The sequence below is a fragment of the Mustela nigripes genome, chromosome 7, assembly GCF_022355385.1.
Source record: "Mustela nigripes isolate SB6536 chromosome 7, MUSNIG.SB6536, whole genome shotgun sequence".
Lineage (NCBI taxonomy): Eukaryota > Metazoa > Chordata > Mammalia > Carnivora > Mustelidae > Mustela > Mustela nigripes.
The window spans coordinates 127,156,567-127,175,047 of NC_081563.1; the positions used below are offsets into that span (position 1 = coordinate 127,156,567).

Genomic DNA, 18,481 nt, shown 5'->3' on the forward strand with positions numbered 1-18,481 from the left:
GATGGATGGAGGATGGATGGAGGATGGGTAGATGGGTGGAGCGTGGATATGGATCAGTGGAGGGTGGATGCATGAATGGGGAAGGATCATGGATGGCTGGAGGATGGATGGACGGGAGGAGAATGGATGTGGATGGATGGAGGATGGATGAAGGCGTGGGTGGATGAAAGGATCAAGGATGGATGGGTGGGTGGAGGATAGATGTGTGGATGAGTGGGGAGATGGCTGGCTGGCTGGCTGGGTGAATGAATGAATGAATGAATGAATACAGGGTGGTCTTGAGGATCACAGATAACTTGAGGCTGATTTAGCTTTGAATCCTTAATAAAGCTTCCTTAATTCCCCCTTATTTATTTCCCTGCCTTATTTCCCTATCTGTAAAATACAGATAATAACTTTCTCATTGGGCTGTTATGGACAACAATAGAGATAAGTCTCATGCATCCCTTAGCACAGTGTCTGCCTTATAGAAACTGCTTGAGAAATATGAGCTATCATTCATTCCTCTTCAAGGAAAAATTGGATTTGAATTGTATCCTGTCTCCTGGAAGGAGAGGAAAAAATGTTACAGAACTGAGAAAGCAAAACTTAATAAAGAAAACTTTTTTGTTTAAAATGCAGGTATGGGGGTGCTTGGGTGACTCGGTGGGTTAAGCAGCTGCCTTCAGCTCAGGTCATGATTTCAGAGTCCTGGGATCGAGTCCTGCATTGGGCCCTCTGCTCAGTGAGGAGCCTGCTTCTCTCTCTTCCTCTGCCTGCTGCTCCCCCTACTTGTGCACTATCTCTGTCAAATAAGTAAATAAAAGTCTTTTAAAAAATAAAATGCTGATACCAAAAAAAAAAAAAAAGAAAGAAAGAGAGATACATTTGCAGAGGCCAATGTATCATCTCATTAAGGGTTTCCTCTGAGAGGTAAGACTGTGCCCACAGGACAAGCTGGGCTGTCTACTCTCAGACCTCCTGTTCTTCCTCTGCGCTGGGCATGATAGGGTCTGATTTTTGGTTCCCATCTCACCGGTTCAAGCCTGGAGCTGGCAGGTTCTGATTCATCTCATCCAAGCCAGGTGGAGCCGCCCAGACTTCTGCCCGAGTCCTCACCTGGGGAGACGCAGATCAGCTTCCACTCTCCTACCCTGTAGCCTTCCCCAGCTGGCTTCCTGGGGGTCTCAGCACCCAGCACAACCTCTACCCGAACAGAACAGAAATCCCACTCTGGGGATGTTGGTATACTGTGAAGGAGATTGCCAATCCCCTCTTTATGAGAAAAGGCACGGGCGATTATTAATTATTGAGCGCCTTCTCTACGTGAAGAGCTCTCGCCCCTGGCAGTGTCTCCCGGACTCCCCACCTTCTCCAGCCACTCTCTGTGGTATGTGGGTACCACCTCTCCTGCTGCTGGCTTACTGATTTTTCTTTAAAACAATTCCCTTTCAATACCTTCATTTTTTTTTTTTAAGATTTTATTTATTTGACACAGAGATCACAAGTAGGCAGAGAGGCAGGCAGAGAGAGAGAGAGAGAGGAAGAAGCAGGCTCCCTGCCCAGGACTCTGGGATCATGACCTGAGCCAAAAGCAGAGGCTTTAATGTTCCAGAAATGAAAAGTATTGCTTTTGATAGTCTTGCAGTGGTTCTAATATATGCATTTAGATAAATCGGTGTTGGTTTATGGGCGCCTGGGTGGCTCAGTGAGTTAAAGTTTCTGCCTTTGGCTCAGGTCATTATCTCCGGGTCCTGGGATCGAGCCCCACATCAGGCCCTCTGCTGAGCGGGTAGGGGGCTTTCTGCTCTGCCTACTTGTGATCTCTGTCGTCAAATAAATAAGTAAAATCTTAAAAAAGAATCAGTGATGGTTTAAATAGAAGAGTGTGTATTTACGTACCCTCTCAAATCCTCGCACTCTATGGGATACCCCAGCCTTGTTCCTTGCAGTCCTCAGGAACACCCCTCCAAGGGACAGATGCCTTGTTCACTGTCACATAGCCACTCAATGAGAGTCAAAACTGGGGTTAGTGCTTCTGGACTTCTAACACGGTGCTCTCTCCTGCTGTCCTTGTCCCTGGCCTGAGAGTATTTTAAACCACCCATATAGACGACATGAGCTGACTTGGTTAGTAGACTTGCATCTTTCATAGCAAAGAACCGCATCTAGACATCTTGCACTAGAAACAGTCCCATCCTGTGGGGATCATGGAAGCAGGCCCCTGGGGTCAAATTAGGCAAAATAGTAGTGGCTGCTGCTTTCAAAATCATTAGCTTCTAAATCCTCCCAGTGAGAGGTAAAAAAAAGTGTCAACATTCAAATTGGGCTCATGGATTCAAGTGGCTTAAGCAAGGGCCCCTGGAGAACGGGAAGCTAATATGAGCTTCTGCCCGGGGAGCCCTTGGCAGGTACCTGCCTTTGCAATGCCAGCAGCAGCTCTGCAGGTGTGAGGTATGATCCCATCTTGTGAATGTGGAAACCAAGGCTTAGAGAGAGGAAGGGACAGGCACAAGGTCACGTGGTTATTTTGCTGCAGCCGCAGGATTCGAATTTGGGACCGATCCCTTAAACCCATGTGCTTTTTTAGGGAAGAACTTTAAATTGACAAATTAGAGAGATTTGGGTTGTAGATCTGGCCCACCCACAACAGATGCATGAAAGCCCAGATGAAGGAACAAAGTATGAAGACCCTGCACAAGTTTCTTCACGCAGTCATGTGTACACACGGTCATGCACAAGTGTGCATTCATGCACGTAGACCTAGCTTTATTTGCCTCATTTTATTTTTTTAAAGATTTTGTTTATTTATTTGACAGAGAGAGATCACAAGTAGGCAGAGAGGCAGGCACAGAGAGAGGGGGAAGCAGGCTTCCCGCTGAGCAGAGAGCCCAATGCGGGGCTCAATCCTAGGACCCTGAGATCATCCTAGGACCCTTGCTTGTCTTCTGGGACCCGTATGCATTTGAGTTTGTGACTTCTAGAAGGGAGATTTCTTTTTCTGAACCTGGAATTTGGATACTTTTTAATGATTCACAGGGGTTTTCTTAGCCTGTAGCCCAGACTCTCTCTTGAAGCTCAGAAGTGTGGTTTCCTGGCTTCCTGTGTCAGTCTCACCGGGGAGCTTTCTTTTTTCTTTTTTTTTTTCTCCCCTTTCAGGATTTCACTTAAATTCAAGTTAGTTAACATCTGGTGTAGTATTAGTTTCAGGGGTAGAATTTAGTGATTCTTTAGTTGCATATAACACCTAGTGCTCATTCCTATCAAGTGTCTTCCTCAATGCCCATCCCCCAGTAACCCCATCCACCCCCCACCCCTCCAGCAACCCCCAGTTTGTTTCCTAGAGTTAAGAGTCTCTTATAGTTTGTCTCCTCTGTTTTCATCTTATTTTTCCTTCCCTTCCCTTATGCTCATCTGTTTTGTTTCTTAAATTCCACATATGAGTGAAGTCATCTGATATTTCTCTTTCTCTGATTGGCTTATTTTGCTTAACATTATACCGTCGAGTTTCATCCATGTCAGTGCAAATGGTAAGATTTCGTTTTTGATGGCTGTGTAATATTCCATTGTATATCTACCCCACATCTTCTTTATCCATTCATCTGTTGATAGACATCTCGGCTCTTTCCACAGTTTGGCTGTTGTGGACATTGCTGCTATAAACATTGGGGTGCACGTGCCCCTTCGGATCCCCACGTTTGCATCCTTTGGATAAACACCTACTAGTACAATTGCTGGGTCATAGGCTAGTTCTAGCTTTAATTTTTTGAGGAACCTCCGTACTGTTTTCACCTGGGATCTTTCTTGGCCTGCAGGCTGGGAGTCTGCATCTTCACAAGGTCCCCAGGGAGTCCTGTGCAGGGTAAGGCACCAGGTGCACTGCTCTGTATCATCCACTTTCTTCCTTTGCACTTGTTCTCATTATAATTAAGCACTTATTTGCATAATCCTTTGTTTGGCGTCCATCTTCCCCACTTAGGCAGTTCTGGACTGCTTTAGCTCATTGTTATAACCCAGTTCCTAGCACATTCCTGGTACAGGTAAGGCAACGAGTAAGTGAATGAGTGAATGAATGAATGAATGAATGGGCTCATTCCAGAGGCCGTGGCCATCTGTTTAACTAATCCTTCTCCCTTTACCCATGGGAAGCTGAGGAGGAAGAGGAGACTTAAGAGTTTTAAATTCAGAATTAAATGGAGGAGGCTCTGTCTCCCTCCCCCCTCGAGAGCTAGCTGTCCTGTTTTATGTGTCAACCCCATTCCCCAAGACATGTGGTGAGACTCGGAGATCGGCTACCTTGGGTCAGGTCACTAGGGCGGGTTTCACCTCTGGCAACATGGATATGGTTGATGCCCCTTGACCTCAGCCTCGTCTGTCATGGCAAGTTCAGTGGCACTAACAACGTTGAGAACAAGAAGCTGTGGTCCGTGCAAGTCCAGGCTCTAGACCCCACCAGTAGGAGTGTGGGCCGCTGCAGCTTCTGAATATAATGTTTCTGGCACCCTGAAGATGCTGGGGGCTCACCTGACGAGTGCAGTCTGAGGGTCATCTGCCCCTTGTGCCGGTGGCCCCGTGTTGGTGTTGGGGTGACCATAAGGAGTATGACCTCCCCCTAGATTGTGCTCCCACAACTCCCACTGCCAGACTCTGTAACACTCTGGCATCACGCAGGGACTCATGACCATGGTCCACCCACTGCCTGCCTTTCTGGCAAACTGTGGTACCATGGTCGTGCCGCCAGCCAGAGCGCCGTGCCTGCACACAGCAGCGGCACCCGCACGGCGTGGGGGTGGGATTGTTCCTCTGCTGCATGGAGATCAGGCGCCTGGCCTCCTGCGTCTCCACCCTCAGTGGGTCTCTCTGGCTCTAACTACCATCCAAGGAAAGCTGTCAGGTACAGCGGCATTCAGAAAGTAGTGAAGCGGGCCTCTGGGGGTATCACCGAGAGCCGTCCTGGGCTGTACTGAGGTCTAGGTTGTCACCTACGACTTGAACAGTGATGTCGCACCGGGGCTGACACTGCCCACAGGATCGTCCCATTGGGCCCACTTCCTAGTTTGCAGACGATGACAACTGCACGCAGGCCTCCTGGTCCTCGTGACCTCCAAGGACATAGCCTTGGGCCACAGCAGCAGCACCGGACAAAAAGAGAAGTTCTCCGCTCCTGGCAAGTCTCCGCCTCCACTCTGCGCCCAAAGCACTGAGCATCCCCGTTCTGGACATAGTCCACCCAGGCCCCCAGAAGAAGGAAGGAGCTTGAAAGCCCCACCTTGTCACAAGCCATCAGGATTTCCAATGAGGTGTATGGCATTGCCACCTGGAGTAAAAGGCAGAAGGGAAGGGTGGCAGGTAGGGAAGGGGGAAGGGGTCATTCCATATATAAGGTACTCATTTTCTAGGTTTCCCTGCCCGGTTCTCTTGGGATGAAAAGTTCAATATGATACCCGCCCACAAAAGATAAAAGCCTGTGTTCAAAAGTCCCACAGCCTGTAAAAGACACATCTTTCACTGAATACCCGTCTCTCACTTGCACAGTCATCTGGGGGTGTGCTGGGGCGGGAAGGGGAGAGGATTGTAGGTTTGCATAGCAGGAGAGGGAGACCTGCCCACGTGGGGAAGCCAGGTTGCTCAGCAATTCAGAGCAGGGGAAGCTGGAGTGAGGCAAACATGCAAATCACAGCACAGAGGCTGGGGCAGAAAGATGCTTCAAATTTACAGAACGCCAAGTTCATCCAAGCCCATAGGAATGTTTCCATAAGATGTGATTTTTATGAATATTTACATATTTATTTAAGAAAACATATTCAAAATGTTTAATTCAGTGACTTATGCATTACCAAATGCATTGAGATCATGGGCTTTTACCAATAATGATATTGTGGCTGCTTCGGAATGAGGCAGTTCATTCTCTAGTCCTGGGGGAGGATGAGGACGGGTGCTGGAGGTCCTGCCTGGGGCGGCGCAGCCCAGCTCGGGACAGTAGCATTGAGGGAGCACCTACAGCACTTTCCCCGACATTAGACCACGGCTGTTCTCAACACATAGTAAGAAATGTATTTTTTTTAATATTTTATTTATTTATTTGACAGACAGAGATCACAAGTAGGCAGAAAGGCAGGCAAAAAGAGAAGGGGGAGCAGGCTCCCTATCAAGCAGAGAGCCCGATGCGGGACTCGATCCCAGGACCCTGAGATCATGACCCAAGCCTAAGGCAGAAGCTTTAACCCATTGAGCCACCCAGGTGCCCCAAGAAATGTATTTTTGCACACCACTCAGCACACACACACGCACACGCCTGTGCGCACACACACACATTCCACAGCACATTCTCATGTCTGTAACTGGAACAAATGTCTCACCCAAACCCTTCTTACTCTGGGCAATACATGCTGCTGTTGTCTATTTTATTTTATTGTTTGGCTCTAGCTGTTAGTCCCTGAATGGGCTTCAGGACTCCTGCCCTTGACCCTGGGGGTCTGGGACCTCAACAGAATTTGACTCAGCCAAGGTGGCAGTTCAAGGAATGGACTTGGGACTCACATGACCCTGGGATACAAGTCCCAGTTTCAGTGCCCTCAGGCTATGTGGCCTGAGCAGGGTCCTTAGTCTTCCCCTGTTTCTTCATCTGTACAGTGGGGACAGTAACGTCACCTACCTTGTAGCAATGATGCGGGGAATGAGTGAGGTCACGCATATGAACAGTTAGCGCAGGGCCTGGCATGAAGCGAGCTCCTACATGGACACTGGTCGCTGTCCTTAGGATGAGAGCCTTTGTGGGCTGCAGCGTCCTGGGGCCAGACCACCTGAGTTCAGATCACAGATCCGCCCCTTCTGACCTCCATGGCCTTGGGTGAGTTAGTTAAACTCTCTGTGTTCTTCATCTGTAACATGGAGGTATGTGATTATGAGGATTAACAGTAACTAATCCAGGTAACAGACTTAGAGCTTGGCACATAATAGACACTGAGTAAGTGACAGACGTCGTCATCATCTCCGCATTTAAGCCACACGCATCCTCATGGGATCAGCTTTTCCCCATTTCACAGGAGGGAACACTGAGGTCCAGAGACTTGAGGCAAGCTGCCTGAAGTCTCATTGCTGCTGAGTTATAGAGTTCGAATTGCAAGTTGCTGTTCTGAGCCTCCAGCTCTGGGGCTAGAGAGGCCTAGAGCTCTGGAGACCTTGGAGAATTTCTCAAGAAGCACAGGGACACCCCAGCCACGTACCCCAGGACATAGGCACTGCCCTGCACACAAGGGAACATGAATCAGCAGGCTGATACAATCAGAAGATATGTTCTCTGGTATTTGCCAGGGCTTCCCTGTGAGGACATTGAGTTGCTCTGTCAAAGATGACAGAGCGCAGTCCCCAGTGGACTGTCCATGTGTATAATTAGCCTCTTGAAAATCTCCCTCCCAGCTTAATTCCACCACCTGTTCATCCCCTCTTGCATTATTGTCTCCCACTGACAGTTGCATGCATGGTGCCCAGGGGTACACTTGAATGAGGAGCCCAGGCCCCTTCTGTCTTTCTGCTCCACACCCTAGCTGGAGCCTAGGAGGTGAGCCAAGATGTGCCTTCCCCTAAGTGCTGGGGCCAGCCCCACCTGAACCCCATGGACCGAAACTAGTGTGGGAGAAGGAGAACATCAAGGTGATGTCATCAGAAGAAGGGAACTGGATGTCGGCTAATCCAAACCAGCTGGCGTCTGCTATTCTCAGGTTCTTGGGTTGCCTTTGAGGCAGGGAAGGGAGCAGCTCTCTACCGAGAAGTGGAAATGGCACCAGACTGGGCGTCAGGAAACTTGGGTCCGGTGCCAGCTGTTCTCTAATTATGTGACCTAGCTCGAGCATGTTCTTTCTGGTTCCCCGTCCAAGAAAGACGTAAGGTAGAGTGTTCTCCTCTGATGTTTCAAGATGCTCTAGACCCTTCACAAGTGGCCCTTCCATTAGTGCCTGGAGATAGCAGTCACCCAGAAAGGGTTTTCAAGAAGGAGAGTGCTCAAATGTTGTGCCTTGGATGAGCTTTTGTGGTTGAGAAAGTCCCTGGCAGCAGTTCTCTGAGTTTCTTCCCACTCAGGTCAGCGTCTGAAGTCACAGCTTCTGTGGGCCATCACTCTGACAGCTAAAGCCCTTCCAATTTTTCTTTTCCCTCCAGGCACCACCACATCAGCCTCCCCGAGTGTGTCTCAGCTCTTCACAAGGTGAGCGCCCTGGCCCAGCTCCTCTTCCTCCCTCTCTTTCTCCGCCTTGCCGGGCAAAGGCTCTGGGGCCAGAGTCCCCGGAGGGGAATCCCAGCGCCAGCACGTGAGCACGTGACTCCATGGGCCTCAGTCTCCCCATCCTTAAAAGGGGGACCATCACGATGCCTGCCCCATGAAATAGGCTAGAACACGTCAGAAGGACTTAGAATGGAGCCTGGAGCAGAGTGTTGAGTGTTGGATTTTCTCCCTTCTTCTCTTTTGGTGCATCTTTCCTTCTCTTCCCCTCTCCTCTCACCCAAGCCCCCTCCTCCTCCCTCTTTCCTCCTCTCTTCCGGCCCCAACACCCACCCAGCCCTCGTTTGGGCCACATTCTGCAGGGGATGCCAGTCCTGGAGGTGGGTGAGGCGGGGCCCCTGCCCTCGGGGAGCCGCCCACCCAAGGGAGGAGGCAGGCCTGTAAAGCAGAGACCCCCTCCCATGGGCGGGCAGCATCAGTGCTCCACCAGCGGCGCCGTGTGCATGGGGCAGAGCCAGCTCCCTGATGGTCACGGCTCCCTGAGAGGCCTCGGGGAGCTGCCAGCCTGCAGCCCGCAGCGTGGGAAGCCTGCAGTGCTCCCGGCCAGGTGGCCAAGGTGCCCCCGGTCTAGAGGGTCAGCTCGTCCCGATGCAGACGTGCGCCTCCCTTGACAACACTGGAAAAGTGGCTTAGAAGGAGCACCTTCCTCAGCCTTCCGTTCCCTGCAGATGTTTTGAAGGTGCTTAGTAGCAACGGGAGGTCTGTCAGATGTACCTAAACTTTCCTTCAAGGCCTCAGGGTTCTGCCCCTCCTTCTCTGGGTTTTCACCATAGCCTCACCCAGTTTAATCAGCGAGAGGGAAACAGCTTCTGATGGGAAGCCGGAGTCGGTGGCTGGGAGTTGCCACCTTCTAGTTCCAAGGACAGGTGTAAATTGGGAGCAGGGTCAGATAAGGTTCTGTGCTCCGCACTAAGTCCCGACCCTCGGGACGCATCCTGGGGCACTGCACCGAGTGGGAACACTGGCGGATAAAACCCTCCAGGACCAGGTCTGGGATCTCTGAGTTAATAAAGTCACGCACTTTGGAACAAGTCCCCTCCACACACACACTGTCTATCACAGTAGTAGTCCGAAAGAAAGAAGGACAGGGGAACATCTTTTTGTAATTCTGTAAAGTTTTGTACCCATCTCACACCTGCCATGAGGCTTCTTATGGAGGAGGAAGTCCGGAAATGAACAGGTTTTACCCAAAGAGTTGTAACCGGAATGGAAGCCAGTGCAGAGATGGGGATCTCACTACCATCTACTGGCAGAGCAGCTAGATACGTGATGTCGGGTGCAGACAGCCCTTGCGCCAGGTGTGGGAGCTCATGGGAGAGAGTGGCCCCATGGAGTGGTGAAGGGCATGGCCTCTGCATCAGCCGTGCACACTTAGTACCGCCCTAGCCTCTCTCAGCCTCTGTTTCCTTATCTGTAAAATGGGAATAGGAATAGTAACTACCTCCAGGGGTTGTCACTGTTGTTATGAGATTGAAATGAGTTAATACACAGCAAGGAATTAGGACAGTGCCAGGCACATAATAGGTACCACAATTTTTAGCTGTTTTTAACACTAAAGGAGGAGGACCCTGGAGGAGATGTTGCAGATGAATGTGATAGAGAAGTGGCCGCTGCTCGGATCAATTGATAATGTCGCGCGGGAGTGCAAACCTAGGCTTGCTGAAGCCTCTGCTGTGTAGGTATGTGTGTGTAAGAGAGAGAGGAAGAGAGAAACCTCATGGTTTGAAAATACCAGTGATGAATTCAAATTTCAAGATAATCAACTACACTAGCCAAAGAAATTATATCCAAGGATCCAAGGACCGCCTCTGGCTCCTGGGCCACCATCTTGTCCCCTTCCTTCTAGAAGAACCCACCTTGACTTGACATTGCCACCTGTAGGGCTGAGTCAGACTCAGTGCTGTCAGTGAGAAGCAGCACAGTTACAAGTGGAGACACTGGAATCAGAGCCCAAGGTTAAATTCTAGATTCTCCCACTTTCTAGCTGTGACTTCAGGTCCCTCCGCTTTGGTTTCCTCTTCTCGAAAATGGGAGTTACAAGAGCCCCCACCCCAGGGAGTTGATGTGAGCATCTAGTGAGCTATACTGCATGTGTCAGGCCTATGGGACACAATTCGAGCCTGTGGTAAAAACACAGTGACTGGAAGTGCTCATTACATTACAGATATCTTAGGAAGCGGCCCTTTAAATCCTAGGCCTTCATGGAACCTGTCATTCACCAGGGAGAGCAGAATCCCATTGTGTTCTTGGGTTGCATGTAACAGAATATAGGCTCCAGCTGATGTCCGCCCAAAAGGACTTTCTTGGAAAATCCGGCATAGCTTGCAGTGTCCGTGAGAGCAGAGTAATCAGACCTTGAGAAAGACCAAGAAAAGGATAGCTTCTGGGATCCAAGCAACAGGAAGGAATGAAGAAAGAGTCTTCAGAGTGTAGCTGCTGGAATGAACCAATCAGCCCAAGATTTAAATTCCCAGGACAGAACGTGATTGGATGCTCTTCCATCTTGAGCCCACCCCTTGGCTAAGAGCAGGGCATCAGCTGGGAAGGTGTCTAAGTTAGGGTAGATAAGATAGGACAGAGAGGCTGCGGTCATTAGTGGTGTAGACCAGTGACATCACACAACAAAGGCTTGTTTGTGGCTCACCGAAAGTTCAGTGTGGACTGGAAGAAACTCCCCAAGGCAGCTGTCCTCTAGGTGCTGACGCAGGATCTGGGAGATAATCCATACTAGAGCTCTGTCCCCTCAATCTTGACAGTTGTTGCCAAAAGAGGAGAGAGGACAGGAGAGTCGCAGGGGATGGTCTTATTAGCCAGAACTGGGAGAGGTTTCTACATTCTATAGGAAGGAATCCAGTCCCATGGTGGATCTGACTCAAGGCAGACAAGAAATAAAATCTTCCTGGTGGGCAGGGAGCGGGTGGTGGGGTTATGGACATTGGGGAAGGTATGGGCTATGGTGAGTGCTGTGAAGTGTGTAAACCTGGTGATTCACAGACCTGCACCCCTGGGACAGATAATACATTATATGTTAATAAAAAAATAAAAAATTATAATAAAAAAAAATCTTCCTGGTGCCCAGGAAGGGGGCAATGAAATGGGATCTGATGAACACGTAAGTTGTCTCTGCCCTGGAAAGAATCAACACCCAAAGGAAAATAAGGGGGAAGGGGATGCTGGGCTAGGATTGGAGATTTAATCCTGTCTCTCTCCCTGCAGACCTTGCCCACACGTCCAGCCCGCCACGGCCATGGCAGCCTACGGCCAGACACAGTACAGTGCGGGGATCCAGCAGGCTGCCCCCTACACCACCTATCCACCCCCAGCACAAGCCTACGGAATCCCTTCTTACAGTGAGTATCCGACCAAGCCCTGGCTTTCCTGCTGTGGTCCCCGATATCATGGTCTTTCTTTTGTCCTGTTGCCTCAGTTAAGTGCAAAATGGCAGATGCAGCTAGCCTAGGTTTGGATTGGAAATAGAAGGAAAGGACAGACACATTTAAATGTGCTTCTAGTTCAACAAACTATATCGAGGCCTCTTTTGATTGCAAGACTAAGAAACTCAACACTAGCTGGCTTAGGGAAAATAGAAATTTAATTCCCGGTAGTCCCACCAGAATCCCTAGGGGCCCTGGTTGGCCCGTTGGGTCGCATGGCAATGCTTCAGTCTGGGCAAGGAAGTGAAAGTACAAGAAATAAGGAGGTGAAGTCTGTGGATTGTATCTGAGGGAGAGATGGTTCTCTCAAAGGAAAGTCAGTGGATGCCAGGAAGACAAAGGAAGACTGAGGAAGACTCCAGTCTGAAGGCAGGAAAAGACCCATGTCCCAGCTCAAGCACTCAGGCAGGAGTCCCCTCTTACTCAGCCTTTTGTTCTATTCAGGACTTTGACTGATGAGATGAGGCCCACCCACCTTAGGGAGGGCAGTCTGCTTTATTCAGTCTACAGATTCAAATGTAAATCTCCTTCAGAGAACTCTCACACAGATACACCCAGAATAATGTTTGACCAAATGTCTGAGCACCTTGGGGCCCAGTGATGGTGACACATCCAATTAACTATCACACAGGCTCTGGCCGTTACTCATGCTAGTCCTTCGAAGCCGTCATAACTGATGGATCAACCAAAAGCTCTTTTGGTAGCAAATGAGAAAAACTCAGTGTTAATTAGTGTAAGGAAATAAGGGTGTTTATTGCAAGCATAACTGAACAATCTAAGGTACTAGCTTTAGGCAGTGCTAAATTCAGATACTCAAGTGATAATATGAGGCTTCAGTTTCTCTGCTTCGCTTTGGAAGGTTAGCATCAGTCTCAGGCCTTTCCACTAAGGTGCTGAAGACAGCCTCAACAGTGCCAAGTTGTAACTTCCCCCCAAAAGAGAGCTCCTCTTATCTGGGACTTCCTGCATCATCCCAAGGATTCCTTTGACTGGGCTCCCACAGCCATCTCTGACCCAGACACTGGGGCAGATGGAATGCTCTGGATGGCCACATTGGGCTACATATCCACTTATGGAACCAGGAGTCAGGGCAAGCTCACCCAAGAAAGAGAACCGATCTGAATGTGAGGAAGGGGGTGTAGGTAGAAACCACAGGTGTCTAGTAGACAGAATGTAGGGTTGGTTGGCAGGACACCTAGCTTCCAGGACCACGTGCCTCTGATCTCCCCAGTCCTCAGTGTCCTCAACTGTCAACATTAATATCTCATGTCACTTTCCGAACCAGATGGTATGGCTTGAGTGCAGAGACCCAATCTTGTATTTTTTCCATGCCCTCTTCTCCCTCTCTACCTCTGCTCTCCGTGTGTTCTTTTATTCATTCCTTCATGATGCTGGGTCATGTGCCAGCCAGTAGAGGTCAACAAAGCAGAGCTGGGCCCTCCCTGGAGCTCATAGTCTGGAACAGAGGCTAAAAAGTAAAAGCCAGTGGGTAATGTGGGGAGCTATAAAATAGACTTAACCTATAAAATACACTTGACATTTTAAAAACTAATTGCCAATTTTTAAATGTGAAATGCTAACATAAAAAATTGTATTTCTAATGTCTTTAAAAAGAGTGACGATCCGACAGCACTGACCCGGCAGCTTTTGTGTTGGGAATAGGTGCCTCTGAGTAGGGCTGGGCCCATTAGCCTAAATTCGTCATGCTCCCCACCCAGCCCACATGACTCATTTGAATTATCTGCGGGTCCTCTGAAGACATTTGAGTTTGCAACCCCCAGCCTAAAGGGAGAAAAAAAAAATTAAAGACTTAAAAATCTCTGTGTGTTTCAAACTATGATTGTGTGACAGAAGGAAGAGAAGTAGGTCATGAGAAAGAACAGAAGAAGGAAGACTTCATCTCGGATCCAATATCAGGGAGGGCTTTTAGACAAGGAGCTGATTCAGCTAAGAACTGAGACTGCATCCAGGCAGGGGGAGCGCCCGTGGGAAGGCCCCTGAGATGGGGAGGAATTTGGCGAGTCCAAGAAGCCCAGTAGCGAAAGCACAGTGGGAGATGAGGTGGGAGAGGTGGGCAGAGCCCTGGAGGCCTGGGGAGGATTTGGGATTTTTATTCCAAGTGAAACGGGAACTCACTGATGGGTTTATAAGCAGAGGGCTCTATTCTACAATCTGGGTTTTTCCAAGATCACTTTGGCCACTGTAGGGAGCCTAGATCGGAGGGAAGCAGGCAGGCTAGTGGAGACTGAGGAAGCAGATAGACGGGGTAATGGTGGAGGCCTGGGGCAAGGCAGACACAGGAGCAATTCTAGACGTGGGAGTGATGTGTCCTGGGGGAGCAACAGGCCTGGCATTGGTAACAGTCACCAGCAGGGAGCTGCTGCCGCCCTGAGGCCCTCAGTGCTCTGTGTCCTTACCAGAGAGGGCACATAAATTGCCCAGAGTCGTCCAGCTGGTCGGTGGCATTAAACCCAAGCAGCCTGGCCCCGGAGTCCAAACTCTTCACCACCGAGCTCTGCTGCCCAAGTCACTGCCTGTTAATGCTGGGGGATTACCTATGGGATTACCAATGGGATTACCAATGACAGACCTCTGCCAAGGGTGTGGGCACTGTTTCCAACTTTCTGTCCCTCCTGTGCTGGAAGACTTGTGATAAAATCACACTAAGTTACCCCACCTGGCTGAGAGCCAGGGAAAATGAAGCTGTATTATTTTTCGTTGTTAAGGAGAAAAGTAGCCCTATTCCCAGAAAAAGCGTGGCAGGTGGTAAGAGCACGTGTCCTGGCCTCACACGCCACCTCTGCCACTTGCTGGTCCTGACACACTGGGCAAGCCACCTCTGTCTCCTCATTCATGCAGTGGGAGGGATACCAAGTCTGGCCTCCTCACAGTTTTCGTGAAGATTAAATTAGATTATCTATATCAAAGGTCAACTACCATTTTCTGCAAAGGTCCTGAGGGTTACTTCTGGCTTTGAGGACTGTAGGGCTATTCGGCTCTACTACCGTAGTATGAAAGCAGCCCAGCAATATGTAAACAAATGGGTGTGTCTGTGTTCCAATAAAACTTTATTTACACAAACAGGAAGTGAGTCAGATTTGGTCCGCAGACCCTAATCTGTCAGCCCTTGATCTACATGAAGGGCTTAGCTCACAGGGCCGGCCCAGGGGAAATGCTCAGTCAGTGCTGTAGGGCCCAAGCTGCCACACACACCTGGAACGTTCAAGTCACTGAATAATGACAGGGAAGATGAAAAGCTGTTTTCCTTCACGTGCACATGTGCCTGAGCAAGCAGTGTTTGCTTATTGTCTGGACAAACCTTGTTGAATCTTGTTAGGAAACTTTTTTCATTGCTCCTTGGAAAATAGCATTATTTACTTTTGTTGAAAAAGCATCAAGGAAATAACACATTTGAGCAAACTAGAGGGAAGGAGGTGAGGGGTATTCAGTATGGTTTTCCTCAGCTTATTATGCAACATTTAAGACATCTGTAAAAGCATAAAGAGTAATAGCCCAAACGCCCATGAGCTGACCATCCAGCTTAAGAAGTAAAAAACAAAAGTTTTATTTGTTTTACCACTCACAGATATCCACACTCCTGGATTTGATATTTATCATTCGTCTGCATTTCTTTACGTAAAACAGAGGTCAGCAAAATTTTTCTGTGAAGAGCCTGACAGTAAATATTTTTAGTTCCGCGGGTCATACACAGTCTATCACAACCACTCAACTGTTCCGCTGAACTGCAGAAGCAGCCATAGTACATAAATGAATATATGTGTCTGTTTCAACAAAACTTTATTTACAAAAACAGGTAGCAGGTCACATTTGGCGTGGGCTTATGTGGAGTATTATTTTGCATGTTTTACAACTTCATATACATTGTTTCCTCTGGTATCCATTCTTTTTTTGAAAGAGAGGGTGCAAGCCAGCTGGGGGTGAGGGGTAGGAAGGGCTAGGGGAGAAAGAGAGAGAGAATGTTTGGGATACTCAGCCCAGCACAGAGCCTGACATGGGGCTCAATCTCACAATCCTGAGATCATGGCCTGAGCTGATATCAAGAGTCAGACACTCAACCGACTGAGCCACCCAGGCATCCCTAGTATCCATTCTTCCGATACTTGCTTTTTCCACCCAACCTATGCTTGTGACATTTATCCCTGTTTATGCATGCTGCTGTAGTTAATTTTCATTGCTGTATAATAGTCCACTATTTAACTAGACCACAACTCATTTATCTATTACACCCAAAACTTAATCACTTAAAACAACACCCTGATATATTATTTCTGGTGCTTCTTTGGGTTGACTGGGTAGGCGTTCTGCAGGTCTCCCCTGGTCTCCCTCATGCAGCTGTATTTGACTGGCAAGTTAGCTGGCATAGCTGAGCCTCTTAACCTGAGCTTTGATCCTATGCTTGTTCACCGCATGCTGGTCTCAGGCTTCCAGAAGAGCAGAGGTAGAAATTTCAAAGCTGCTTTACACCTAGTCTCCAAAACTCCCATCACTCAGCCACTGCTACCAGTCAAAACAAGTCATAAGACCGGGGGAGATTCTAGGAGTGTGAACATAGACTCTACCTGTTGACAAGAGAAGCTGCAAAATATTTTGATTGTGTTTTTCAATCTACCCGAGTACATCTGAATTTCTTAACAAAGAAGCAGGAATCTGCCCAGACAGGAAGTGAATCTTCTGGAATTGGATGGTGGGTGACATTGGAAACTCAGGAACCAAACTCAAGAACTCAGTACTCTGAGCATACAATAGACTTCCCCATGTCTGTCTCACAGAATCTTTTGACATCTTCCTGTGTTGCTCAAGAGAGAACAGTGGGCCAGCCTCAGTGCTGTCTCTAAAATGCAAGGGTGGGCTTTTCTTCCAGAAAAGTTTCTGGGGGTAGAAAGCAGGGACTTTCCTCCTTCTTTCCTTTGATCCCCCATGACTTAGAAGCGTTGTCTTTGTTCACAAAACTGAATGGGGGAAAAGGAAGGACCCGTAGTTACCAAACTGGCCCCAGAACTAGAAACGTCCTTTAAAGAGATATAAACAGTATTAAGACAGTATTTAGGGGCACCTGGGTGGCTTAGTCGGTTAAAGCCTCTACCTTCAGCTCGGGTCATGATCCCAGGGTCCTGGGATCGAGCCCCACATCAGGCTCTCTGCTCGGCAGGGAGCCTGCCTCCCCCGCTTCTCTGCCTGCCTCTCTGCCTACTTGTGATCTCTGTCTGTCAAGTAAATAAATAAAATCTTTTTTAAAAAAGACACTATTTAACACCTGTAAGATAAACAGTTTATTACATTTTCAATAAAGATACCATGTGTGGACTACTGATGATAGATCAGGCCCCCTCTCTCAATACAGTCCCTTTTCTAGCCTGTTGCTTATGGAATGTGTGCTGTACTTTGGGGAAACATGTCTGACTTTGGCTGGGGAGGAGGCACATTTTTAACTGTGGCCTTTGGAGAAACAGGTTCCCCACTCAGTAAGAGTGGAAAGTGTGTTAAGTGGCAGCATCTTTGCAGAGGAAGGATCATTCATTTGACACATTGCTTCAAATCCTGCTGGATATTAACCATACATGGTGCTACTCTGTAGGTAAGAGGTTGAAAACACCTTACCCTCAGAGCCAGGCAGGAAGAATGAAGCTGACTCTATGTGCAAAATGCGAGCCCCTCTTGACTTGCCTTTCCTTTCCTTACTTTTGACAATGTCCTAGGATGTAAAAAAAAAAAAAGTGCAACTGCAACAAAAAAATAACACCTTAAAACCAGCATTAATGCATTAATGTCTCAGAGACAGTGCAGTATTTGTGGTGCCCTGGGGAATCTACCCAGATGGTCTGCTGTCCCATGGGAATGGAGGCACGGTATAGCTAGACCATCTTATTGCTCAGCTGAAGCCCTAAGTCCAAATTTTTTGGTGAAATCTCCTGATTTTTAAACAAGAGGAGCTCATTTCAGATTTTCCTTAAAAAATACACAGGGTCATGCAAAATACATCTATAGGCTAACTTTGCCTGACAAGCTACTAGTTTGCAGCTTTTGGTTTAGAAGCTGATAAAATTGTGTGCTGGTCTTGACTCAGTAGCTCTTCTGTAGGTGACAAGGAAGCATCCTAATCATGTGTTCCTGGTGCTTCTTTTTCCTCCTTCTAAAGGCATCAAGACAGAAGACAGCTTGAACCATTCCCCCAGCCAGAGTGGATTCCTCAGCTACGGCTCCAGCTTCAGCACCCCACCCACTGGACAGAGCCCGTACACCTACCAGATGCACGGTCAGTGTGGCGCTGCGGTCCCTTCCTGTCCACCCCTAAGGCACTGCCTAAGTTAGGCGGCCAGTCATTCATTCATTTACTAGCCAGATTTCTTGAGCACCTACTATGTGCCAGAGTGTATCTAAAGGAGAGCAGTGGACAGAACAGAATAGATATGACACCTGCCCTCATGGCAATTACATAGCAGGAGAGAGAGATTGCCAATGACCAAGGCAACAAATAAACAGCTACTTTTGGAAGAGGTTGAGTGCCATGAAGCAAATATGGTATTTGGCTAGAGAGTGATGGGACGTTGAAGGGTCAAGAATGGTGGGTTATGTAATTGTGGAGGGAGCCATCAGGGAGGACTCTGAAGAGATGACATTGGACAGAGATCCAGAGGGTAAGACAGAGTCAGTGCTGGGTGGACCTGGAGGAAGAGCATTCCCGGCAGAGGGAACACCCCATGCAAAAGCTGTGTGCAGGGAAAGGTCTGATATGTTTGCGGCACAGAACAGAAACGATCAAGGCTGGAGC

General features: G+C 48.5%; 1 protein-coding gene across 5 annotated transcripts in view; it reads left to right on the forward strand.

The window, feature by feature from the left end:
• The window catches only part of EYA2 (EYA transcriptional coactivator and phosphatase 2), a 272,876-nt gene that overhangs the window by 91,017 nt on the left and 163,378 nt on the right, over positions 1-18,481 (forward strand). For 3 of the 5 annotated variants that reach the window (XM_059407158.1, XM_059407157.1, XM_059407159.1), the window contains exons 3-5: positions 8,137-8,182; positions 11,474-11,607; positions 17,849-17,965. The exons of 1 other annotated variant lie outside the window; for it this stretch is intronic. In XM_059407158.1, the coding sequence (XP_059263141.1) occupies positions 8,137-8,182; positions 11,474-11,607; positions 17,849-17,965 (297 nt within the window). The remainder of the gene's footprint in view (positions 1-8,136; positions 8,183-11,473; positions 11,608-17,848; positions 17,966-18,481) is intronic. One more of the 5 variants, XM_059407160.1, reaches the window with a different exon arrangement.